At 57.3% G+C, this 25,652-nt stretch overlaps 1 protein-coding gene across 1 annotated transcript in view; it reads right to left on the reverse strand.

Annotated features, from left to right (window-relative positions):
- Positions 1 to 25,652, reverse strand: part of LOC308241347 (interferon alpha/beta receptor 2-like) — a 62,937-nt gene that overhangs the window by 13,466 nt on the left and 23,819 nt on the right. Inside the window, exons 7-13 of the mRNA XM_080654730.1 lie at positions 25,192 to 25,360; positions 23,566 to 23,696; positions 19,152 to 19,818; positions 14,900 to 15,091; positions 12,704 to 12,827; positions 7,309 to 7,466; positions 808 to 974 (exon numbers count right to left, since the gene is read on the reverse strand). Of these exons, the coding sequence (XP_080510856.1) occupies positions 808 to 974; positions 7,309 to 7,466; positions 12,704 to 12,827; positions 14,900 to 15,091; positions 19,152 to 19,818; positions 23,566 to 23,696; positions 25,192 to 25,360 (1,608 nt within the window). The remainder of the gene's footprint in view (positions 1 to 807; positions 975 to 7,308; positions 7,467 to 12,703; positions 12,828 to 14,899; positions 15,092 to 19,151; positions 19,819 to 23,565; positions 23,697 to 25,191; positions 25,361 to 25,652) is intronic.

Consider the following 25,652-nt stretch of genomic DNA (forward strand, 5'->3'; position numbering starts at 1 on the left):
CGTGTCTGCGTCTGGGGAAGGGGCCCCGGGTGCTGACCATCCCACTGGCCAGGCGAGGGGGTGCGGCCTGGTTTTCCCTCGTCATCCGGCCCCCCAGACACCCCAAGCCGCGGGCTCTCCTCCCGTTTTGCTGACGAAGGGGGTCACGGTGGCCACTGCGCAGACATGAGGAAGCTGAGGTCAAGCATGTGACCGGTCCCTCGGTGGCAGGGGCCACGTCTTCCCTCCCCAGCCCATGGTTTGGAAGGGACTGCCCCCCGAAGAAGAGGAGAGCGATGGGGAAAAGTGGCCGCAGCAGGTACCACGTGACACTGCTCAGCCCGGGGTGGGCTGCCTGACCGTGGACTGGACTGTCCGTGGTGTAGGTGGGGCTTGGGGTTCAGGCCATGAAACGGTCGTCATTCAGCGACCACCTGACTCCGTGGATCCCCCGACTCAGCCTCCCCCAGTTCCCCAGCCAACCGCCGAGTCAGCGCTGCCTTCTTTTGCAACTTCCCCTCGGGAAGGCACGGGACGTCTGCTCTCGCCGCCCCAGCACCCACACGTCTGCTCCACGCACTTCCCTAGGGGCCTGGGAGCGTGAGCCGGGGACGCTGGTCCTCCCTCAGACTGGGAGCGCTGGGTGCTCACAGGCCTTAGGTCCTCTGGACCTTAGGTTGCTGCCTCCTTGTGAGACCCTGACTAGAGGGCCCCCTAGCGTACTCCCCCCCCCCCCCTGGCCCCCTCCCCATCATCATGGCCTCAGACCCACACCGAGCAAAGAGCAGGGAGCCTGCGTCTGAAGTACCAGCGACCTGCCCAGCTCACCTTTATGTCCGAGCCGTTCTTCCAATATTCCACGTTATAAACCCACGAGTTATAAATATTCTTCATGGTCCACGTCTCGTGTTCCTTCTCAATCCTCGGGGCTAAGAAACGGACGTGTAAGGAATTAGCAAGTGCTTCTACGCGCACGCCAGGAGGTCCGATAACGGCTGAGGGTGAGAACAAAGCAAAGTGACAATAAGAAATCATCGTTTAAAAACGTCCACGTTGCCCTAACCGGTTTGGCTCAGTGGATAAGAGCGTCGGCCTGCGGACTGAAGGGTCCCGGGTTCGATTCCGGTCAAGGGCATGTACCTTGGTTGCGGGCACATCCCTGGTGGAGGGTGTGCAAGAGGCAGCTGATGGATGTTTCTCTCTCATCGATGTTTCTAACTGTCTATCTCTCTCCCTTCCTCTCTGTAAAAAATCAATAAAATATATAAAAAAACAAAACAAAACAAAAAAAAGGTCAACGTTTAGTTTTCATAGCCATGCAGACCCGCCGGTCCCCTGGAGTGCTCTGCTTTGGATATCCCACTGCCGGGACACGGACGGACGTGGCTAAGGGGGGCAGCTGGGTTTTGTTTCTGAAAAATAAATCTGACGGCCTTTGCTTCTATTAACCATGTTGGTTCATTTATATTTGTTGTAATTTCTGATGCCTTCCAAACTATTCTAAGCACCTTATTTGTGTTTCCTGTAAAGACTGTTCCCCCCGCCCCCGCCGCCCCCCGGCTTACTAGGTTGAATTGGCTTGATCTCCTTGGCTGGGTTAGAAGCTACAGATGGTACTGCTGCTATTTTTAGTTTAACGGATGCAATGAACCACATACGTTTTTCCAGTGGAGTCTGAAACTGCTGCCTTCCAAATGCTCTTTTACTAGATTAGACGTGCACGTGGCTGGGTCTCAGCTCCAACGCTGCCTCCACAGCCGGAGCCGTCTCTCACCCCGGTGTGAAGAGCAGTTCCCCACCTCCTGCCCTGGGCCTTGCTTTACTCTCCTGACAGCCACGGTCACTCTCTGTCACAGAACATGTATCCAGCCTGGCCGGCATGGCTCAGTGGTTGAGTGTCGACCTACGAACCAGGAGGTCACCATTGGATTCCCGGTCAGGGCACAGGCCCGGGTTGTGAGCTCCATCCCCAGCGTGGGGCGTGCAGGAGGCAGCCGGTCCGTGATTCTCTCTGATCATGGATGTTTCTCTCTCTCCCACTCTCTTCCTCTCCGAAGTCAATAAAAATGTTTAAAAAATACGCATCTATTTGCTTGTTATCTGCCTTCCCCATGAGAAAGGAGGCCCCACAGGGCAGGACTTCATCACTGTCTTGCTCACGGCTGCAGCGTCAGCCCCGAGAACGTGCCGGCCACACAGCAGGCGCGCAGGGGCAACTTAGAGCGAAGAATGACTGGCTCAGCGCAACCCCGCTGTGCGTCCTGTTCTGCATTCTTCTCCGGCTGCCGTGAGTGGGCCTGCTGCCTGACTCCCTGCCTCCCACCTCGTTTCTAAGCTGCTTGCCGGTGGCTAACCACCCGGCATAAGAACCCGCTAGCTGTTTTTCCAAAGCAAGTATCAACAGCTCCACACGGTACCGCAGCATTTTCCTGCCATATAAACTCTGAGAGGCAAAGGTCCGATATAGGGCACTTGTTGGTAAAAGCGGGGTGCAGAAGCCTGGGTCGGAACCCTTGCTCCCTCACGCTTTCCCTCTGTGACCCTGGGCAGGCTTCTTCCCTATTTCTGTACCCGTTCCTAAAGGGAACTTCCAGAACAAGATTCTCTGAAACAGGGTTTGTAACGAGTCAGGACCTGGCCAGTCGCTCCGCAGTTCCAGGAGCAGAAACCCGTGCTATGTTCTGGAGACTTGACTGCTGACAAGTGCTCTGTGTTTTTCAATGATCACGTTTTCCTTAGATTTTTTAAAAAATATATATGTTTTATTGATTTTTTAGAGAGAGGAAGGGAGAGGGATAGAGAGTTAGAAACATCGATGAGAGAGAGACATTGATCAGCTGCCTCCTGCACACCTCCCACTGGGGATGTGCCTGCAACCAAGGTACATGCCCTTGACCGGAATCGAACCTGGGACCCTTCAGTCCGCAGGCCGACGCTCTATCCACTGAGCCACACCGGTTAGGGCTCGTTTTCCTTAGATTTAACAGAGATACCTTTAGAAAAGATAATATAACTTGAATAATTTCTGACTCCAGAAAAAAAGAGTGTTTTTGTGCAAGCCTGGGAACTGGGGTAGGGCGGGAGCACTCCCTGGCTGCACTCGCTCCCCGAGTGAGCGGAACTGGGGGAGCCCCCGGGGCTCAGGGCAGAGGGCGCTATAGAGACGACCCTCCTAGGTGTGTCTCTATGCCCCGGAAGGCTGCGCGTGCGTCCGTTCACGAGGTCCTTGTAACCTCTCGCAATGGCTGCCCAGCGGTTGAATCCGTTTCAATTCCTGAGCTCCTGGTTACGCTCACCTCCTAACCTCTGGGGGTCCCCAGGACCCTCCAGTCTCACCTGGGAACACTGTTTATGCTTCCCAGCCAGCCTGACCCAACACACCTGCCATGTGCTGTGTCCACTGCTCTGTCCTTCATTCTGGGCAAGTACGCTGTCTGCACCTGGTCTTCCCGCCCCACACCTGCCCGGAATACCTTTATTCTTTGTCTCTGCCACATTTCTTTAAGTCCTAATTCCAAACTCACTTCCCCCCAGAAAACGTTCTACAGTCATACACCGCATAATGATGTCGGCCAATGACGGACCACATGTGTGACCGTGGCCCCTTAAGATTATAATGGAGCTGAAGATTCCCATCGCCTAGTGATGTCATAAGCGTCATGATGTCATAGAGCAACGCGTTACTAACGGGTCTGTGCTGATGCTGGTGTCAAAAAACTTTTTTTTTTTAAAGACTGATACTAGTATTACATATGTATGTGTGTGTGTATATATATATATATATATATATATATATATATATATATATATATACACACACACACACTAGAGGCCCAGTGCATGAAATTCATGCAAGGGGGGGTGTGTCCCCCAGCCCAGCCTGCACCCTCTCCAATCTGGGACCCCTCAATGGATGTCTGACTGCCCATTTAGGCCCAATCCTACCCCCATGTGGACACCAGGATCAGGCCTAAATGGGCAATCGGACATCCCTCTCACAATCCAGGACTGCTGGCTGCCAACTGCTCGCCTGCCTGCCTTCCTGATTGCCTCTAACCGCTTCTGCCTGCCAGCCTGATCACCCCCTAACCACTCCCCTGCCAGCCTGGTTGATATCTAACTGCTCCCCTGCCAGCCTGTTTGCCCCTAACTACCCTCCCCTGCAGGCCTGCCTGGTCACCCCTAACTGCCCTCCCCTGCAGACCTGGTCACCCCTAACTGACCTCCCCTGCAGGCTTGATTGCCCCCAACTTCCCTCCCTTGCAGGCCTGGTCCCTCCCAACTGCCCTCCCCTGCTGGCCATCTCGTGGCAGCCATCTTGTGTCTACATGGGGGCAGTCACCTTTGACCACATGGGGGCAGCCATCTTGTGTGTTGGAGTGACAGTCAATTTGCATATTATTCTTTTCTTAGATAGGATTAGATAGGATAGAGGCCTGGTGCACGGGTGGGGGCCAGCTGGTTTGCCCTAAAGGGTGTCCCGGATCAGGGTGGGGTTCCCTTGGGGTGTGAGGCAGCCTGGGCGAGGGGCCTGTGGTGGTTTGCAGGCTGGCCACGCTCCCCGGCGGCCCAACCGGAGGCCCTGGTATCTGGGGTTTATTTATCTTCTACAATTGAAACTTTGTAGCCTGGAGCGGAGCCAAGCCTTCTGCTCACTCTGTGGCCACAGCCATTTCTGTTGGGATTTATTTATCTTTTATAATTTAAACTTTGTAGCCTTAAGCGGTGGCCTGGGCTGTCCAGGGTGTGCGGAAAGCTTGGCTTCCTCCATTGCTGGGGAAACCCAAGCCTCCTGCTCTCTCTGTGGCCGCAGCCATCTTGGTTGGGTTAATTTGCATGCTCACTACTGACTGGCTGGTGGGCGTGGCTTGTGGGTGTAGCAGAGGTACAGTCAATTTGCATATTACTCTTTTATTAGATAGGAGGATATGCCGGAAGCCAATTCCAGCATGTCAGCAGGGCTGAATCATCTGGAGATGGCTGAGGGCATTTCCCCAAACCTGAAAAGGATGCATAAATGATTGCTTTGCTGCCAGACAGCGGAGGGCATTTCAATCTACATGTTATTGCCTCCTCCTGGCCAAACACCTGAACAGCCGGAGGTAGTTCCTCCAATCTGACCATGGATTCTGTGTACTAAACCCTGGCCTTTGATGTGTATATCTACCTCGCCTTAGGACAATTTGTGTTAATAAAAAGCAAGGGGTCCTGAGACAAGGGAGAACTTGGTTTCTTTAGCTAAGCTCCTCTGGCCCCCCAAATGCCTTCCAAAATTATGTTTCATCTCTGGACTCTTAATTTACACACAGTGCTTCTCCAGATTCCTGAACCCTTCTAGATGCTGGATTAAGACCCCCAGCATACACACACACACACACACACACACACACACACACACACTGAGTGGCCAGATGATGATGATCTCTGAACGCATAATAATCTAGCCACTCCGTGTATATCCTATAGAATAAAAGGCTCATATGCAAATGGTCCCCTCGACCAGGAGTTCGACCAGCAGGCAGGCCGGCCAACTGCCCATGTTCCCTCCCCCTGGCCAGGCTGGCTGGACCCCACCCATGCACGAATTCATGCACCGGGCCTCTAATACACACACACACACACACACACACACACACACACACACACACACACACTGAGTGGCCAGATTATTATGTGTTCAGAGATCATCATCATCTGGCCACTCGGTGTATATATACATACATATACATATACTTTTAATTGAATTCAGAGCGTAAGTGAGAGGGAGAGGGAGAGACAGAGAGAAACATCAATGATGAGCGAGAATCATGGATCGGGCGCCTCCTGCACTGTGGGCATGTGGCCTGCCTGGCAATTGAACCGGTAAACCCCCTGGTTTCTGGGTCGACGCTCAACCGCTGAGCCACCCCGGCTGGGCCCTTCTCTGTGTTTAGATACACAGATGCTCTCCATGGCGTCCCACCGCCTCCAGAATTCAGTGCAGCAACGAGCCGGTCAGGCCGTGGCCGAGGAGCCATAGGCTGGGCCACGCAGCCCAGGTGTGCAGTGGGCTGTGCCGTCCAGGTGTGCGAGGGTCGCTATGCGGACTGCACACTGAGATCACCTGGTGACACATTTCTCCGGGGCTCCCCCTGGCTCAGCGGTGCATGACTGTACATTAACCATCCCAGGTTGTTGGGAGCGACCTCAGTGGACAAAGTCCTGAGAGGGCAGGTTTCACAAAGGGGCCTGCCTGTTCCCAAGGTTAGTCATGCATCCTGCCCCCCTTAGGCTTAGAGACCCTTCAGCACAATAGTTTAGGAATCACACATTCTGCCCCCTAGAGCTTAGTTAATCTTCAAGCACAGTTTACGTATAAGCGTTAATTGTCCTTAAGCAAGAAGCATGGCTAGTCCAGTCAATGAAAGAAAAATACCACATGATCTCACTCATTTGGGGATAATGAAAAACATTATAAACTGATGAACAAAAAGATAGATACAGAGGCAGTAAAGCATCAAACAGACTGTCAAATTACAGCGGGAAGGTTAGGGAGAGGTGGGGGAAATAAGAGATCAACTGAAGGACTTATATGCATGTATATAAGAGTAACCAACGGATTCAAAACATGGGGGGGTGAGGCATGTATGGGAGTGGGGTGGGGGGGGCAATGGTAAGATATGTACACATATAATACCTTAATAAAAAATAAAAAAAAAAAAAAAAAAAGAAGAAGCATGGCTAGATTATCTCATGGAAAGGAACTTAGGTGGCGTTGGAGGTGTATGTACAGGTATAGCTGTTGGAATCTTAGCCAAGATAAGGAGCTTTGTGTAAAGGTCAGCAGGAAACCTGAAACAAAGGGGTATAATTATGTTTACCACATTATGGGAATGATGTATTGTATGGAATGTAACAGACCCTGTATAAATGTATGGTGAAAAATAAACTCGGGACTGTAAGCGGGAAGTGCTACAGTCCTCCCGACCCCATTCTGTTTTCTGTCTGTCTTTTCTCACCCTCTCCCCCCCTTGCAGGTACTGTTCGACGGATGCCGGCCGGCTCCGGCACCAGGTCTTCTCACTAACAGCCCTGGCCCCAACGCTTCTCACCTTGAAGGCATTCCGCCGCTAATCTACTTTGTCATCTTACTTTCTGCCTACCCTCCCGTCTCTCCCAGGAGCTTCTTGAAGGCCACGATCCTCTTTGCTGGGTACTCCCTGAGTTCCTGGTACAAGGCCATCCCCTCTGTGGGCACCCAAAGGATTCTGGCTGACGGGCAGCCGACGGGGAAAACCCCCAGGCGTGGCGAGGACATCACAACGGAATTCGGAAAGCAGGGCGACTTACTGTCGTCGACGGGACAGAAGGTGATGTTCACCCAGTCGGAGTGCTCGTCCCCGCGCTCGGCCCTGACGCGCAGGGTGTGGTCGCCGTACTTGGACAGCTCCGAGAAGTCGCACTCCGTGGCGGCGGTGCCCACGCAAATGTCCTGGAACTTCCTGTAACTACAGAACCGGAGACGGGACGCCTGAGGCTGCTAACTCACTGATCGGCGGCCACCTGCACCCCCCGCCACGGGGATCCAGCCTGCAACCCAGGCATGTGACCTTGACCGGCATCGAACTGTGACCTCCTAGTTCCTAGGTCACCACGGAGCCACGTCAGCCAGGCGAGCAAGCAAATTCTTCATCGTCAATGTTGACGACTAGGATGCATGACTCATGAGCATTTTACACACCAAGTCCCACGGGACTTGGATACTCCGGGAACTACTTAAAAAATGGAGAGATTTAAAAAAATGATTCCAGCCCGGTGGGCGTGGCTCCATGGTTGAGTGTTGACCTGTGAACCAGGAGGTCTAGGATTCTGGGTTGCGGGCTCGATCCCCAGTAGGAGTCAGGCAGGAGGCAGCCGATCAATGATTCTCATCATTGATGTTTCTATCTTTCTCTCCCTCTCTGAACTCAATAAAAATATGTTTTTTAAAGTGTTCGGTTCCAGCCCTGGCCGGTTTGTCTCAGCGGATAGAGCTTCAGCCTGCGGACTGAAGGGTCCTGGGTTCGATTCCGGTCAAGGGCACATGCCTGGGTTGTGGGTTCGATCCCCAGTAGGGGGTGTGCAGGAGATATCTCTCATCATGGATGTTTCTCTCTCCCTCTCCCTCTCCATTCCTCTCTGAAGTTAATAAAAAAATACATATTGTTTTAAAACAAGGTCCGTTCCAGGGTCAAACCATTTGGGGCAAAAACTTGAGTTGAACGTGGAGAGGTGGCTGTGTTCGCAACGGAAGTTCTGAGGCTTTCCTGTCCCGGGAGCATGTGCCTCCCCAGAGGGAGCCAAGCACTCCACACGTGACGAAGGCAGCCCCCTCCCCGGTTATGCGCTTCCGAGAACGGGGACACGCTGTGCAAGGTGGACACGCACGGCTTAGCCGCAAAGAGCACAGGACAGTGACTTCGAAAACGTCCTATGCGTGACTTTGCTGCGATCTCTCTGGGGAAATGGGAAACGATTCGCTGACCTCCGCTCCCGGCCCCGACACCAGCCACCGAAGGGAGGGGGCCGCCACGTGAGGTGGCAGAACAGGGGTGTTTGGGAGCACCCCCAGGTGTGTGACTTCTCCTCCCGCAGCCCCACCTGCCCGAGGAGAGCCAGGCTCTGTCCCACGGTTCCTCGCCACCTGCCCGTCTGGGCGCCACAGCCAGCGAGGCTGCGCTCGGAGGTGACCAGGAAGCTGCCGATAAAACTGCTGACAGCGCACACCTGTCGCCCGTGGTGTCAGGTGAGCACTTGGTGTGCTGTCCCCACCCAGGAGGGCGGCTGAAATGGCTCCTGTATCACAGGTGATGTGCAGGCGGGAGAATGAGGGGCTCAGGCCTGCTGGGCGTCAGGGCCCGGGTTCAGGGACCTGGCACGCCTGCCCGTTCACGGGGAAGCGGGACGGTCTTCACGGGGAAGGGGGACGGTCTTCACGGGGAAGCGGGACGGTCTTCACGGGGAAGGGGGACGGTCTTCACGGGGAAGCGGGACGGTCTTCACGGGGAAGCGGGACGGTCTTCACGGGGAAGCGGGACGGTCTTCACGGGGAAGCGGGACGGTCTTCACGGGGAAGCGGGACGGTCTTCACGGGGAAGGGGGACGGTCTTCACGGGGAAGGGGGACGGTCTTCACGGGGAAGCAGGACGGTGTCGGGAAAAGCAGGCGAGACGCTCGCTTTACAACCTGCTCTCTCCACTCCACACACCACAAACACTTCGCCAGCCAAGCAGCTGTCCCCGCTGCCCCGCGCCCGCCGTTGGGAAAACCCCAGGGTCCTTCTTTCATTAAGGGGGTTTCCTCCCAGGGGACCCCCTTCCCTTAAACTGAAGCATCCATTGGGGGGAACACAGATTATTTCCAAGTGGCTCTGCGTCACCTCTCCTCCGCTAGGTCCCCTGTATCGCACTTAAATGTATTTTTCTCCCCGTTAAATAGGCAAGATGACCCTTCCCCCATATTTATGTTTGTTTAGTCAGCCGTGGGCAAACTACGGCCCGCGTTCGGCTGTTCTATCCGGCCCGCGGAGCCGAAAGAGCGGAGGGTTCTCTTGCTCTCCCCTCCGCTCCTTTACTTTGAATTTATATTAGTTCACACAAACACTCCATCCATGCTTTTGTTCCGGCCCTCCGGTCCAGTTTAAGAACCCATTGTGGCCCTCGAGTCAAAAAGTTTGCCCACCCCTGGTTTAGATGTCTCTACATTAAAGTCATGAGTGCCCGCCCCTGCCCGCCCGCCCCCTGCCCGCCCCCCCGCCATGCGCACACAGGAGGCAGTCTGTGCCAGGCGACTGCGGGCGAAATTCTCAGCCAAGCTCCCCAGAGCCAAGGGCAATGGGTTGTGAACGCTGCGGTGCTGGCGCCGTGGAGCCGAGACCGTCCCTGCTCTTGGGAAACGCGCAGGGAAACCGGGCAACGGGCACGCGTGGGAGCGGCGGAGCGCGGGGAGCCTGGGCAGAGGCTGCTGGGAGGCTCTTGGGGCTGCAGGGTTAGCGCGGAATTACGCGGAACCGTGAAGTGAGGAATACAGGCACACCAGGCCGTCCTACACATCCTTCCGCTCCTCTGGCACCAGCAGGCCTGTGTGTCTGCGGACGGAAGGCTGGGTGGGAAGGAGCATGGGGTTCAGGGACTCCCGGACCCGCGTTTCCTCCTGCTCCACGAGGGGACCGTCTGTTTGTGGGTTTCTGTGTCAACCCGCCAGCAGGTGCCTCTGTACCTGGCGCACAGGCGCGTCCCCTGCAGGCCAGCCCGTGGTGTGCAGCGGGGGGTGGAGCGGGGGGGGGGGGCGGCTGGGAAGGGAGGCCGGCACAGAGGGAAACCAGCAGGCAGGCCAGGTCTGGGAGGTCGGCACCCCACGGAGATCCTCGGGTCCGACACTCACCCTCCCTCACCTCGCACGTCCCTGCGGCTTTTGGAGGCCAGCCTTGCCAGACAGGAGCTGTCTCTGCTCGGTCTCAGGCCACGGCCACTGGCCCCCGCTGTGCGAACCACCTGCACCCACGGCGCGGGGGGCTTATGGTCTGTTACTGGGGGGAGGGGCGATGGCAAGGGCTTTCGGACTTGGCCTCCACCCTCCTGGACGGCTCCCACGGGCTATTGCTGACCTCTAGCAACACGACTCTGTAGCTGGGGGTGCTACCAGCGACAGTTTCTCTTAAAAACATCCATGTGCCCGCCCGGCGGGGCTCAGCAGTGAGAGTTGGCCTATGAACCAGGAGGTCAGGGTTCGATTCCTGGTCAGGGCACAGGCCCGGGTTGCGGGCTCCATCCCCAGTAGGGGGTGTGCAGGAGGCAGCCGATCAATTAGTCTCTCATCATTGATGTTTCTATCCCTCTCTCCCTCTCCCTCCATCTCTGAAATTAAAAATATATTAAAAAAAATAAAAATAGCCCTAGCCAGTATGGCTCAGTGGATGGAGCATCAGCCTGCAGACTGAAGGGTCCCAGGTTCGATTCCCAGTCAGGTCACATGCCCAGGTTGTGGGCTGGATCCCCAGTAGGGGGTGTGCAGGAGGCAGCCGATCAATAGTTCTCATCATTGATGTTTCTATCTCTCTCTCCCTCTCCCTTCCTCTCTGAAATCAATAAAAATATATCTATACTAATAAGAGAGAAATATGGCAATTGACTGTCACTCCGCAACGCCCACAGCCAATCAGATAGGAATATGCAAATTAGTGGGACAAAGATGGTGGTGGCCATGGAGCCAGCTGGAGTGGGCGGGAGGCTTGTGTCACCCCCGGTGATGGAGGAAGCTTGGCTTCCTCCGTTACCAGGGGTGACCCAAGCTTCCCACCCACCCTGGCTGGCTGCTGAAGGAGGGGTCTGTGGGCGGGGGCTACAGAGCCAGCCTGAGCGCGTGAGAGACTTGGGTCACCTGGGCCGGCCACTGAGGGAGGGGCCTGCAAACGGCCCTCAGCCCCTCACCCAGGCTGGCCAGGCACCCCAGCAGGGACCCCCACCCTGAAGGGGGTGTGGCCCTCATCCCCTCACCCAGGCTGGCCACGCCCCCCAGCGGGGACCCTCACCCCATGGGGGCGTGGCTGGTCTGCAAACTGCCCCAGCTCCTTGCCCAGGCTGGCACCGTCCTCAGTGGTGACCCCCACCCCAATGGGGGCATGGCTGGCCTGAAAACCACCACAGGCCCCTGGACCAGGCTGCCCTGCCCCCCAAGGGAACCCCCACCCTGATCTGGGACACCCTCAGGGCAAACCAGCTGGCCCCGACCCGTGTACCAGGCCTCTATCCTATCTAATAAAAGAGTAATATGCTAATTAGACTGGGAGACCTTCCAGGAGACCTTCTGGATGTTCTTCTGGACAAAGCCATGGTGGCGGGGCTGAGGTAGAGGTGGTTAGGGGCCAAGAGGGGAGGGCAGTTGTGGGTGATCAGGCTGTTGGGGGTGATTAGGCTGGCAGGGGCGGGCCAGTTGGCGGCGAGCAGGCCATCAGTGGGGGTCAGTTGGGGGCAATCAGGCCGGGGGGGCAGTTGGGGGTGAGCAGGCCGGTGGGGAGGTCAGGTGGGAGCAAGCAGGCTGGAGGGGGGACAGTTGGGGGTGATCAGGCTGGCAGGGGGGTGCAGTTGGGGGCAAGCAGGCTGGCAGGCAGAGTGGTTAGGAGCCAGCAGTCGTGGATTGCGAGAGGGATATCCAACTGCCCGTTTAGGCCCGATCCCACAGGTATTGGGCCTAAACCGGCAGTCAGACATCTCCCGAGGGGTCCCAGATTGGAGAGGGTGCAGGCTGGGCTGAGGGACACCCACCCCCCTGCGCACGAATTTCGTGCACCGGGCCACTAGTTTTAAAATAAAATAAAATTTAAAAACTGCGGTTTGTGTCAGTCCCAGAGAGATGTCTCCTATTAAAAAACACACAAAAAACCCAGGTGACAAACCCGAGAAGCTCGCTTCATCGTCGTCGGTGACCACGGTGGCCAGCGGCCTCCACGTCCCTGTGGTAAACCGCCTCCCTCTACCACCGTCCCTGCGGTTGCCCAGCCAGGCACCCGGACAAAGGAAAACGTGGTTCACCTGTCTGCCGGGACCGCGCGTTCACAGGCACGTCCTGGGCAGGGAGAGGCCGCAGGCGGCTCTGTGGGCTGTCACGGTCACGTGGGTGACGCAGGCGCGTTGCCCGAGGCCCAGCCAGGCCCAGGCCCAGGGCCACCGTCCTCGGCGCCTTCCCACCACCAACGTCCCAGACTCACCTGAGGTACTGAGCTGTGAAAGTCACCGTCCCGTTGGGAAACGCAGGCGAGTCCCATTCCAGAATGTTCTTGAAATTAACGGAATTCATTCGGACGTTTTCTGGAGGAGGCACCATTCCTAAGGCTGTAAAAATAAAGGGGAAACGGTTGCAACTTTTTCCCCTCTGGAAGGTCCCCGCAGCCCTGGCCAGCTGGGTCAGTGGTTAGCGCGCCTGCCTGTGCACCGAAGGGTCGAGGGTTCGATTCCCAGTCAAGGGCACGTACCTGGGTTGCAGGTTCGATCCCCGTTTACAGTTGGGCCACATGCATGTGGGAGGCAGCCAATCGATGTGTCTCTCTCACATTGATGTTTCTCTCTCTCTCTCTCTCTCCCCTTCCCCCTCCTTTCTACTCTCTCTGAAAATCAATGAGAAAAATATCCTTGGGTGAGGATTTAAAAAAAAAAAAAAAAGGTCGCCCAAGAAAATGACCAGATCCAACCCTCAGGTCTCTCCTACGGCTCCATGCCTGCATAGGGGCGCAGCGTGAGGAAGAGGAAGGGGTAAGGGTGGGCAGATGGGTTTAGACAGCCGTGGGCAAACTACAGCCCGCGGGCCCGATCTGGCCCGTTCGGCTGTTCTATCCGGCCCGCGGAGCCAAAAGAACGGAGGGTTCTCTTGTTCTCCCCTCCGCTCCTTTACTTTGAATTTATATTAGTTCACACAAACACTCCATCCATGCTTTTGTTCCGGCCCTCCGGTCCAGTTTAAGAACCCATTGTGGCCCTCGAGTCAAAAAGTTTGCCCACCCCTGGTTTAGACACTTCCCAGAGGCATCGACTCTAGATTTCAGACACGTCTGCAGTGGAGATGGGGAACTTAATCTCCATCCCTGGCCTGAGCACCTGACGCCGGGGTGGGGCTGGGGGCAGGGGAGGCGAGCGCCCCATTCTAGCAGCACGAGATTTGGGGTGCTGGAGACATGCCCAAGGGGTGTCTGGGACGGCGGGATGAGTGACTCCGAGGCACCGAGGGCAGATTTGGGCCAGAGATGGGAACCCTTTTTAAACTTAATAGGAAAAGTCAAACATCCATAAAAGCAGAGATGAGAATAAAAAACCACCACTGGCCCGTCACCCAGCCAGTGCCGGCAGAGGGGGGTCTGAGCCGTGGCCCGTGGTGCGGCTGAAGGACGGGTGCGGGGAAGGAGAGGCAGGCCCCGCACGAACCTGGCCAGGAGCTGGCAGGGTAGAGGGTCCGAGTGGGAACACACAGGGGATGGAGACTCCGGGAGAGACGTGTCCCCCTGTCCCCGTGTCGGGGAGGCCGTTCCGAGAAGCGTGAGACAAGGGGCTCGGACGGTGACCGCCTTGTTTTAGATCCTCGCCTGGAAACCACCGCTTCCCACACCCTCGGAGCCCGGGTCCCCCATCATCAGCCCCCAGGGCAGCAGCCTGGCCGGAGGTCGGGTCACCAGTGGGACCCCGGCAGGTGGAAGGGAACACCTGGGCCTCAGTTCGGTTTCAGCTCCTGAGCCCTGGGGTGGGCCGACCCCCTGGCGACTCTCGGGGAGCCCAGGCAGACAGGGGCGGTGTCAGCTGCCCCAAGCCGGGGAGAGAGGGCTCCTCACCTCCGCCCCTCCAGAGACCAGCTCCCCGCAGGGCCCCCCCGCCCCCCTACCATAGGCCGTTACCTCCCCGGCTTTGGGGAGCTGGGCTATCGCCTCCCGTCCTCCTGGGGGCGCCATTCAGGATGAAGCACCGTGTTTCTCCCCTGCGCCCCTGTCTAGTGTTTGCTCTGGCAGCCGGGTGGGGGGGCGAGGGGTGGGGGTGAGGGTGAGGGGGGGGGGCGAGGGGTGAGGGTGAGGGTGAGGCGAGGGGTGAGGGTGGGGACCCATTCTGTCCGTCCAGGGCAGGAAAGGTTTCCCTGGACTTAGGACTCGGAACCACAGAGCTTGGAGTTGGGGGGCAGAATTCAGATGGTGGGGTGCAGAGCGCCGAGTGGGCCAGTGAACACTGGTTACTTCCAGGGTGTCTAAGGGGACCCCTCAGGGTGGCCCTTGGGGTCATCGCTGCCCGACGTCGCCACGGGGCTCCCCGGCTCCCAAGCGGCCTCTGCCGGGACGCGCGGGCCCACGCGGGTCCGGTCCGCGCGCAGGTGGCCGGGCCTGGGGGTGGGGGTGAGGGCGGGGGGGGACCAGCCGCGTCGCAGGCCTCACCTGTCACCAGCAGGCAGCCGCCCAGCCAGCTCCGGAGGCCGCGCGCCATGGCCGCGCCGGGGTCCCCGCCCCGAGGGCGCTGGGGGCGGCGGGCAGGCGGCCGCACGCGCCCCCGTGTCCCCTCCGCGACGACGCACCGCGGCCCAGCCCCGAGGCCGCTTCCGGGTTCGCAGGGCGGGGCCGCCGGCGCCCCTTCGCTGGCACCGCCCTTCTCCCCGCCGCCCCGCCTCCCTCCCCGCCTCCCCTCTCCCCGCCGCCCCGCCTCCCTCTCCCCGCCGCCCCGCCTCCCTCTCCCCGCCGCCCCGCCCCGCTCCCCGCCGCCCCGCCTCCCTCTCCCCGCCGCCCCGCCTCCCTCTCCCCGCCGCCCCGCCTCCCTCTCCCCGCCGCCCCGCCCCGCTCCCCGCCACCCCGCCTCCCTCTCCCCGCCGCCCCGCCTCCCTCTCCCCGCCGCCCCGCCTCCCTCTCCCCGCCGCCCCGCCCCGCTCCCCGCCGCCCCGCCTCCCTCTCCCCGCCTCCCCTCTCCCCGCCGCCGCGCGTCCCGCCCCGCCGCCGCGCGTCCCTCCCCGCGCGCGCCCCAGCGCCTGAGGCCCGCCCTGGGGTGAGTGGAAAACACCGATATAGTGAAACGGGTTGCGAAACTGGCGCTCAGGATCCCGGAATGGAGCTCACACAGGCCAGGCCGTCCGAGGCGCCACCTGGCTGGGTGTCTCCTGCATCACCTGGCTGGGTGTCTGCCGGCATCACCTGGCTGGGTGTCTCCTGCATCACCTGGCTGGGTGTCTCCTGCATCACCTGGCTGGGTGTCTCCTGCATCACCTGGCTGGGTGTCTGCTGGCATCACCTGGCTGGGTGTGTCCGGCATCACCTGGCTGGGTGTCTCCTGCATCACCTGGCTGGGTGTCTCCTGCTTCACCTGGCTGGGTGTCTGCCGGCATCACCTGGCTGGGTGTCTCCTGCATCACCTGGCTGGGTGTCTGCTGGCATCACCTGGCTGGGTGTGTCCGGCATCACCTGGCTGGGTGTCTCCTGCATCACCTGGCTGGGTGTCTCCTGCTTCACCTGGCTGGGTGTCTGCCGGCATCACCTGGCTGGGTGTCTCCTGCTTCACCTGGCTGGGTGTCTGCCGGCATCACCTGGCTGGGTGTCTGCTGGCATCACCTGGCTGGGTGTCTGCTGGTATCACCTGGCTGGGTGTCTGCTGGTATCACCTGGCTGGGTGTCTCCTGCATCACCTGGCTGGGTGTCTGCTGGCATCACCTGGCTGGGTGTGTCCGGCATCACCTGGCTGGGTGTCTCCTGCATCACCTGGCTGGGTGTCTCCTGCTTCACCTGGCTGGGTGTCTGCCGGCATCACCTGGCTGGGTGTCTCCTGCTTCACCTGGCTGGGTGTCTGCCGGCATCACCTGGCTGGGTGTCTGCTGGCATCACCTGGCTGGGTGTCTGCTGGTATCACCTGGCTGGGTGTCTGCTGGTATCACCTGGCTGGGTGTCTCCTGCATCACCTGGCTGGGTGTCTGCTGGCATCACCTGGCTGGGTGTGTCCTGCATCACCTGGCTGGGGTGTCTGCTGGCATCACCTGGCTGGGTGTGTCCGGCATCACCTGGCTGGGTGTCTGCTGGCATCACCTGGCTGGGTGTCTCCTGCATCACCTGGCTGGGGTGTCTGCTGGCATCACCTGGCTGGGTGTGTCCGGCATCACCTGGCTGGGTGTCTGCTGGCATCACCTGGCTGGGTGTCTGCTGGCATCACCTGGCTGGGTGTGTCCTGGCACCCTGTCCTCCGTGAACCAGCGAGTCCCCATCCCCGAGTCCCGGTCCCCTTCCCGCACACGCGCTGACTTTACAGCAGTTCACTGGCAAATCCCGTTTCCCCTTCCCCTCCGGGAACAAGAGACACAGACCCGTCAGTCATTTGGCAACGACTCATCTCTCTCACAAGCTGCCGAGAAAGGGTTAATTTCCTCTTTTTAAACTTGCACAGGGAGAGACTGGGAGTCCCTGGGCAGGTCAGGGCCGGACCGGACCGCCCGTGTCTGCCACTGAGACACCCATATGCCCGAGGCAAGGGCTCCCACAGGTCCTCCCGCAGAGGTGAGGCTGTTGGTGCAACGTGGCGATGCCAGCAGAACCCCAGTCCACGGCATGTGCGCTCTCCCTGGGAAACAGCCCTCAAAGCGGGCTCGCTGGGTGGGCCTGGGTGGCTCAGTGGGTTGAGCATCCTGTGCACCCACAGGCGGCTGGTCAGGGTGCGGCGCACGCCTGGCTTCGGTTCCCTCTGGTGGGGGCACACATGGGAGGCAACCGATTCATGTTTGTCACCCTGATGTTCCTCTCCCTCCCCCCCTCTAAGCATGTCCGCAGGCAGGCGAGGATTAAGAAAACAAAATACACCACATTTGTATTAAAAAGTATCTCTGTATTATCCTTTCCCAACCTCCAACCCTTATACAAAATTTAAAAACACGGGTATGCCTAAACCGGTTTGGCTCAGTGGATAGAGCGTCGGCCTGCGGACTGAAGGGTCCCGGGTTCGATTCTGGTCAAGGGCATGTACCTTGGTTGCGGGCACATCCCCAGTGGGGGGTGTGCGGGAGGCAGCTGATCGATGTTTCTCATTGATGTTTCTCACTCTCTATCCCTCTCCCTTCCTCTCTGTAAAAAATCAATAAAATATATTTAAAAAAAATAAAAAAAATAAAAACACGGGTATACACGCTGCCAAAGACAGGTTTCCAGGAAAGGTCACTCTGGAAATCTTCCAAGGCACGGCCGGCCGCTGCACTTGGGAGGCAGAGAGATGGACGTCGATGGCAGCGTTCGCCAACCGGTGGTCCGTGAGGTCTGAAAGGTTGGTGACCGCTGGTCTATGACACTGTCCCTTTGCTACAGAACCCATCAGCTCGACGCCGCCTCTCTCTCGGACCTGTCGTTTGAGTTACTTTAGAGCCGTGGTCGGCAAACTGCGGCTCGCGAGCCACACTCGGCTCTTTGGCCCCTTGAGCGTGGCTCTTCCACAAAATACCACGGCCTGGCGAGTCTATTTTGAAGAAATGGCGTTAGAAGAAGTTTAAGTTTAAAAAATTGGGCTCTCCAAAGAAATGTCCATCGTTGTGCTGTGGATATTTGGCTCTGTTGACTAACGAGTTTGCCGACCACTGCTTTAGAGCAACAAGAAAATAACCTATTCAACGTCCTTGACCTAGTAGGACTGCTGTAAACTTTGGTCCTCCCCCCCTCAAAAGGATCCAGAAGGAAGGTCTGAGGACCCTGCTCCTGGGTGAGGGGCTGAGGCCGGGGGCAGCGGGGGGGTTCTATACCCTCCCTTCACCCCGGAGCCTCCTGGGCTGTGGCCCCTCCACCCGTCATCAGGCCTGGGTATCTATATATAGAAAAGCCTAATATGCAGTGTCTCCTTGGAAGTTCAACCAACCGGGAGTTTGATCGCTCGCTGTGATGTGCGCTGACCACCAGGGAGCGGTATGGAATGAAGGGAGGCCCCGGCCGGCAGCTGGCAGCCGCTAGGGACCCTACCGGTGCACGAATTTCGTGCACTGGGCCTCTAGCTTCCTAGTATTTCTCCCAGCATCACAGGGTCTCGGAGATGATCTGGTCCCGTCTCCTTATTTCACAGGCTCAGAGAGGCTGAGCCACGTGCTCAGGGCCACACAGCACAATGGGCTCATAGGCAGGAGACCTGGGCGTTTGCTACTAAGGCGACTCTGGAGCCTGCCCCTCCCCCCTCCACAGGACTGTAGTCACAAGCAGGGCATTTGGAGTCAGCACCCACGGCGATGGCTAAAGGTCCAGGAATCTCAGGCCTTCATTCTTCTGAGGCCAGGAAGGCCTCCGGGGTCCTCCCCCTGCCTTCCTGCTCTGTCCTGGAGCCCGCGGGAGCCACTGCGGACTGTCTGCTTTCTCCCCCACGCCCTCCCCTGCCCCTTTAATTACTCCCCAGGGGACCCTGCTCCTTTGGGAGACAGAGGCAGAAACGGGATCAGTGTGTGAGTCGAGAGGACAGGGCATTCCCTCCAAAGCCTGTCCCTCTGAACATGTAAAAGAGGCCCCGGCGAAGACACTGTGACACTCGGTCTCCCCTCCCTCCTCTCCCCTCCCCACACGGGGATTTGCATAGGTGATGTCCCAGGAAGGGGCGCTCTGCCCCCTCCAACAGTTGCCCGCCACGGGAGCAGCGAGGGATGGGAGAGGTCGCTGCCGGGGAAGGCCATATTTTGGGATCATCTCATCATATAACCGTCCCCGATGCCCGTGTTGGACTTGGAGGTGTCCTTTTCATCACAAGGAGCATCTTCAGGCCCGGCGGCACTGTCCTCGGGGTCATCAAAGCCCGCCCTCTCCTCCGGAAGACAGAACGCTGCGGGGGCTCCGGAGTCGTCCCCATCAGGGACCCTCACAAGCACGGAGTTCAAGTCCACGTTGAAGAAGATCCGGTCCCCGGGGCTCTCGGTGGGGCTGCTGTCCTCCTTGGGAAAGGGGTCCGCCGGCCAGGTCCCCTCCTCCTCGGAGGCCCCACTTGTGTGCTCTGTCCCCCAACTCCCCTTCCCCTTGTAGGCCCCACTCGTGTGCTCTGTCCCCCAACTCCCCTTCCCCTCGTAGGCCCCACTTGTGCGCTCAGCTGGCCAGGGCCCGGGCCCCGGCGCCATCAGGGACTCGGCTTCCTCGCCGCCCCCCAGGGTGGCCGAGGAGGGGGACCCCGGGCACAGAGGCCTGACTGCCAGCCCATGCATGGTGTAGCCCCCGGCGCTGGCTCGGTGGGCGGCCTCATCGTCCCCATCGCTTTCGTCGTCGTAGTTGTAATCCCACACTTTCCTCTTCCTGTGGACGTGGACGACTTCGGCCACGGCCAGCGCTTCCCGGGGCGGCAGCTCGGGGAACGTCCAGATGGCCACACCGTAGAAGTTCTGGGAGCGGGAGCGGGGGGAGAGAGAGAGCTGAGTATTTGCTTTTCATTTTTGGATATAATAAAAGTTGAATGATCGCCCTAGCCGGTGTGGCTCCGTGGATAGAGCGTCGGCCTGCAGACGGAAGGGTCCCGGGTTCGATTCTGGTCAAGGGCACGTACCTCGGTGGCAGGCTCCTCCCTGGCCCAGGCCCTGGTCGGGGCGGGTGCAGGAGGCAACCAATCAGTGTGTTTCTCTCACATAGATGTTTCTCTGTCTTTCCCTCTCCCTCCCACTCTCTCTAAAACCAATGGAGAAATATCCTCGGGTGAGGATTAACAAAATAAAATGAAAAACTTAATGAGATGAACTGCACAGAGATGGGGGTGGTGATGGCAACAACAAAAATCACAGCGATTAGTTCTAGAACGTTTTCTGATTGCCAGGCATGGCCGAGCACTTGGCATTCATTTCATCCTCACACCCGCTCCGGGATGTAGGTTTACTGTTCTTAAAAAAAAAAAAAAAATATATATCTATATATCTATCTATATATCTATATATAGATATATAGATATATAGATAGATATATAGATATATATATAGATGTATAGATATATATATAGATATATATAGATAGATAGATAGATAGATTTCAGAGAGGAAGAGAGAGGGGGAGAGAGATAGAAACATCAATGATGAGAGAATCACTGATTGGCTGCCTCCTGCACGCCCCACACTGGGGATCCAGCCCGAAACCCAGGCATGAGCTCTGATGGGGAATTGAACTGTGACTCCTGGTTCATAGGTCAACGCTCAACCACTGAGCCACACCGGCCGGGCTAAGCTTATTATTCTTACCCCCACTTTACAGATGAGAAAATGAGGCATACAGGTTAAGAAACACCCAGGGCTCATGAATGGTGAGTGTGACCTGAGATGTGAACTAGCCCCTGAGGCTCAGCCCACGTCTGGGCCAGTTGTCCTGCACCTGCCCCTCGCAGCCACCTGCATTCTGGCCAGACACCCCAGTTCTGGACTGCCGAGACATTCTAGAGGGGTGTCAGGAAACTGAGGAGAGACTGAGGCAGCTGATCCCATTGGTGTCAGAGCCCCCCGACTGACCTCGAAAGGGTCTGGGGAACTGAGACTGGGGCCCCCTCTAGTCCAGCCTTTAGCCAAGACGCCTCCAGGACACACAGGAGAGACTAAGGAGCACGCAGGCGGGTGAGCGTTCACTGTCTCCCACGGACCACAGAGGGCCGGTGACACAGAGCTGGGCATGGCTATCTGCGGGCCCGGGCCCCGGCAGCATGCTCTCTCTGGTCCCCGGCGGCCTGCATCCGACATCCTGCTCCCCAGACCCAGCCTTGGGTGGGTCTCCTACTGGGCTGTCCACCTTTCCCCTAGTGACTCACGGGAGCTCTTCCCGTAACCCGGATGCTGACTACCTGTTGGTTATGTCACCTGGACTGTCCCCGTCCGTGGTGTCATCATTTGCTCTCTTTCCGAGGAGAAAAGGGGGTTCTTTGTTTTCATGTCAGAAAGCGTCACGGTGTCTTCCTTTACGGTGCTGCTTCCTGTGTCTGAGACCCTTCCTCACCCCAGGGCCCCAGGGAACCCCGTGTTGCTTCTAAAACACAGACAGTCTTGCCTTTCCCACCACAGTGCGGGTGAAACCCCACCCAGCCGGCTGCCTCTCACAGGCACAGCCATGCCAGCTGAGCTCAAATACTAACGGGGATTAAAATCTCCAAAAGTACACTTACCGCCCCAATAAACCCTCCCCCAACCCACCCGAACCAATAAAAACAGCAAGAGGAAGAAGAGTACAATTTTATCAACTGTGGAGGGATATTTAAATATGCGGCTGTTAAAAGATTACAAGTGTAAGGTGAATGAGTTCAAACATCTACATGTATATCAAAGCCCAATGACGGGAATAGTGGAATGACCAGAACGACCTGTGGCTAGGACGCACACTGCAGCAGCCAACCAGCCTGATGCGGGTTCTGACTGGCTCCCCTCTGTGTCCCCCCACCCCTCACTCCTGGCCAGCCCAGCCCCCAACACCCCAATTGGGGGCGGGGCCAGCTGGCCAACTGCCCGTGGCCCCTCCCCCCCGCCGGCCCAGCCCGAGGGGCTCCCATCGGGGCAGGCTGACTGGACCCCACCCATGCACGAATTTGTGCACTGGGCCTCTAGTAGAAAAATAAGATTTTCCTGAATAATAAAAAAAAAATCACAAAACTAATATAGAAAGAAAGCAGTGGGCCTGGCCGGCGTGGCTCAGTGGCTGAGCGTCAACCTGTGAACCAAGAAGAAGGTCACAGCCAAAGCCGGTTTGGCTCAGTGGATAGAGCGTCAGCCTGCAGACTGAAAGGTCCCAGGTTCGATTCTCGGTCAGGGCACATGCCTGGGTTACAGGCTCGATCAGGAGGCAGCCGATCAATGATTCTCTCTCATCGTTGATGTTTCTCTTTCTCTCTCAGCCTCTCCCTTCCTCTCTGAAATCGATAAAAATATACTTTAAAAAAGGAGAAAGCGGCGGGATCGGGAAGATGATAAAGGATGGGCAGACGCAGTTGAGCCCGAAGACAGGAGGAGGTTTTAGGAACATGTACAATACCCAGACGGGGCGATGCGTAGAGGCTCTGAGCCGGAACGCTGCCTCGGGAAGCGCAGGGAAGAAGCCCGGCTGGTTTCAACTGACAACAGAGGGAACGCAGAGGAGAGCATGCGTGGGGGCATCACCCACCGACAGAGGGCAGAAGGGGTCCCTGGGACCGATCAACGTCAGCAGAGCTTTGGAGGGGGGTGCACGCCTGTGTCAGCACTGGCGTCTAAGCTCCTTCTTTACCTTCTGATCAGGTAAGTCCACGTGGTGTGCACGCGCCACTGCGGTAATGCCAAGTAAAAAGGTCACCTGTACAAACACGTTCACTGCGTTGTTGTTTCTTAAAACTTAAAAATATTGCCCTGACCGGTGTGGCTCAGTGGATAGAGCGTCGGCCTGCGGACTGAAGGGTCCCAGGTTCGATTCCGGTCAAGGGCATGTACCTTGGTTGCGGGCACATCCCCAGTACGGAGTGTGCAGGAGGCAACTGATCGATGTTTCTCTCTCATTGATGTTTCTAACTCTCTATCCCTTTCCCTTCCTCTCTGTAAAAAATCAATAAAATATATTTAAAAAAAAGAACAAAAACAAAAAAAAAACCTTAAAAATATTTTTTATTGATTTCAGAGAGGCAGGGAGAGGGAGAGAGAGAAACATCAGTGATGAGAGAGAATCATGGATCGGCTGCCTCCTGCACGCCCCACACTGGGGATTAAGCCCATAACCCAGGCCTGTGCCCTGACCGGGAATCGAACAGTGACCTCCTGGCTCTTAGGTCGATGCTCAACCATGGAGCCACACCAGCCAGGCCCCTGTGTTATTCTTAATGGCCAAAGAAATGAAAGGAAAAGAAAGGAAAAGGAAATCCAGGTCAGTGCTCCCCAGCTGGGATATGACGGAGGGCAAGGCGGTACATTCATGCCAACGGGATACCGTGTGAGCCCCGAGAGCGACACGTGGGCAACGTGGAAAGGAAACCATAACATGCAGAAGGCGTGTTTCCGAGGACGGAAAAGAACACGGAGCCACGGAACACCTTGGTGTCTTCGGAAAATGGGACATCCGGCTGTGCAAATACGCCAGTGCCGGAAAAAAACAGTTCTTAAGCTACAATAAAAAAAGACAGAAATGAAAAAACAACCACCACATACCAACACTTCGGGGAACTTGCTTCGTAAGCAGACGTAACCAACCCGCTTCAGTACTGTGACGGCGCTACCGAGGACGGCGACCAGCAAAAACAGCACGACCAGGCCTCCCACCGCGGCAGATTCTGAGAACTCTGCGGGTGAAAAATTAAAGGGCTTTATTTCAAAATAAATCCGACAAACGCGCGCGGGGGGGGGGGGGGGGGGGGGGGGGCAAAGGCCCCTGGGTCTGGTGGCGAAGGGGACGTCGAAGGAGCAATAGCTGGAAAGACTCCTGTGAAATATGACAGTGAAGATGGAAAGTAATCCAAATACACGTTTTCCAACGATAAAAACGACAGATTTAATTTTTTTTTTAAATATATTTTATTGATATTTCACAGAGAGGAAGGGAGAGGGATAGAGAGCTAGAAACATCGACCAGCTGCCTCCTGCACACCTCCCACTGGGGATGTGCCCGCAACCACGGTACATGCCCTTGACCGGAATCGAACCCGGGACCCTTCAGTCCGCAGGCCGACGCTCTATCCACTGAGCCAAACCGGTTTCGGCAAGATTTAATTTTTAAAAGTAAAATTACCTCCGTTTCATTTTTTAAGACGTATTTTTACTGATTTCAGAGAGGAAGGGAGAGGGAGAGAGAGAGAGATAGAAACATCCATGATGAGAGAATCATGGATCGGCTGCCTCCTGCACGCCTCCCTACTGGGGATCGAGCCCACAACCCGGGCGTGTGCCCTGGACTGGAATCGAACAGCGACCTCCTGGTTCCTAGGTGGCCGCTCAGCCACGGAGCCACGAAGCCACGCCGGCCAGGCGCTTCTGCTTTATTCTTACGCTGTGACAGCACGTCCAACACGCAGCCATCAGCCACACGTGACGTGACCACTGAAATTCAATCGATCAAAACGGAAAACACCCCTCAGCTTCTGAGTCACACGGGCCACATGTCCGTGTGCGCTGTGGGCGGGAAGAAGTGGGCGACGGGGTTCGGCCTAAAATCAACAGCTGGTCACCCTCAGGTGGACTGGGGTCACGCCAGGACCCCAAGTCCGGGCTCTGAGTAACTCTCTCTGTTCTACTATGAGTTCCCCCTTAGAATCCTGTCCAGCCCTGGCCGGTGTGGCTCAGTGGATAGAGTGTCAGCCCGTGGACTAAAGGGTCCTGGGTTCGATTCCGGTCCAGGGCACGTACCTCGGTTGCAGGCTCCTCCCCGGGGTCCTCTCCTGGTCAGGGCGCATGCAGAAGGCAGCCAATCGATGTGTTTCTCTCACATCAACGTTTCTGTCTTTCTCTCTCTCTCTTCCACTCTCTCTAAAAATCAATGGAAAAATATCCTCGTGTGAAGATTAAAAAAAAAGAAAAGAACTGAATTTAATCCCGATTCCTTGACATCAAAGTGTTCCCACGGCAGGAGGGTGGCGGACCTTATGCAGGTAGATCTCAGACCGTCCCCGGGGTTCGGCGGCAGACGTGTGACTCGCCACGCAGCGGGGACTGCCCACCCACCGGAAGCCCGCAGCCCGTGTCTGCGGAGGAGAACGCAGGGCCCCCGCCTTCAGGGTCCTCCCTTTCGACGGGCGAACCCTCCGAGGGGAAGCGGAGCGGGGTGTTGAGGGCCTGGCGTACCTGTGACCGGTCTGGGCGGGAGGCGGGCACACTTCCAGGGAGACCTCAGTGATTTGGACAGGGTGTTGCCCCGCAGAGAAACAGACACACAGTAGCTCGTGTTTGGAATTAGCTTGTCGATGACGTAGGTGAAGTTTCCGGTGGTGTGCTCACCTATTTTGAGTACATGCTGTAAGACGAAGCAAAAACAAAAGGTCAGTACGACGTGGCGTGGGGTTTTATTGGGAAGCAAGCTCTGAGAGCCCCTTGGGGGCGCGGCCTTCAGACCTCACAGAGGGGTAGGAAGATCCGACGCTCGGCAAGGAAAGGGGGTCACGTGTCACCTGGGGCGAGCCGTTTATCACGAATCTACATGTACGCCTACACACGCTCACATGTCTACGCTATGAAATCGCATTCTACAGACGAGGAGAGAACGCCCCAAGGAGGAATACAGTCTCCGTGAAGTCATTTTCGCAAGC

Source organism: Plecotus auritus, assembly GCF_963455305.1.
Source record: "Plecotus auritus genome assembly, chromosome: 2".
Lineage (NCBI taxonomy): Eukaryota > Metazoa > Chordata > Mammalia > Chiroptera > Vespertilionidae > Plecotus > Plecotus auritus.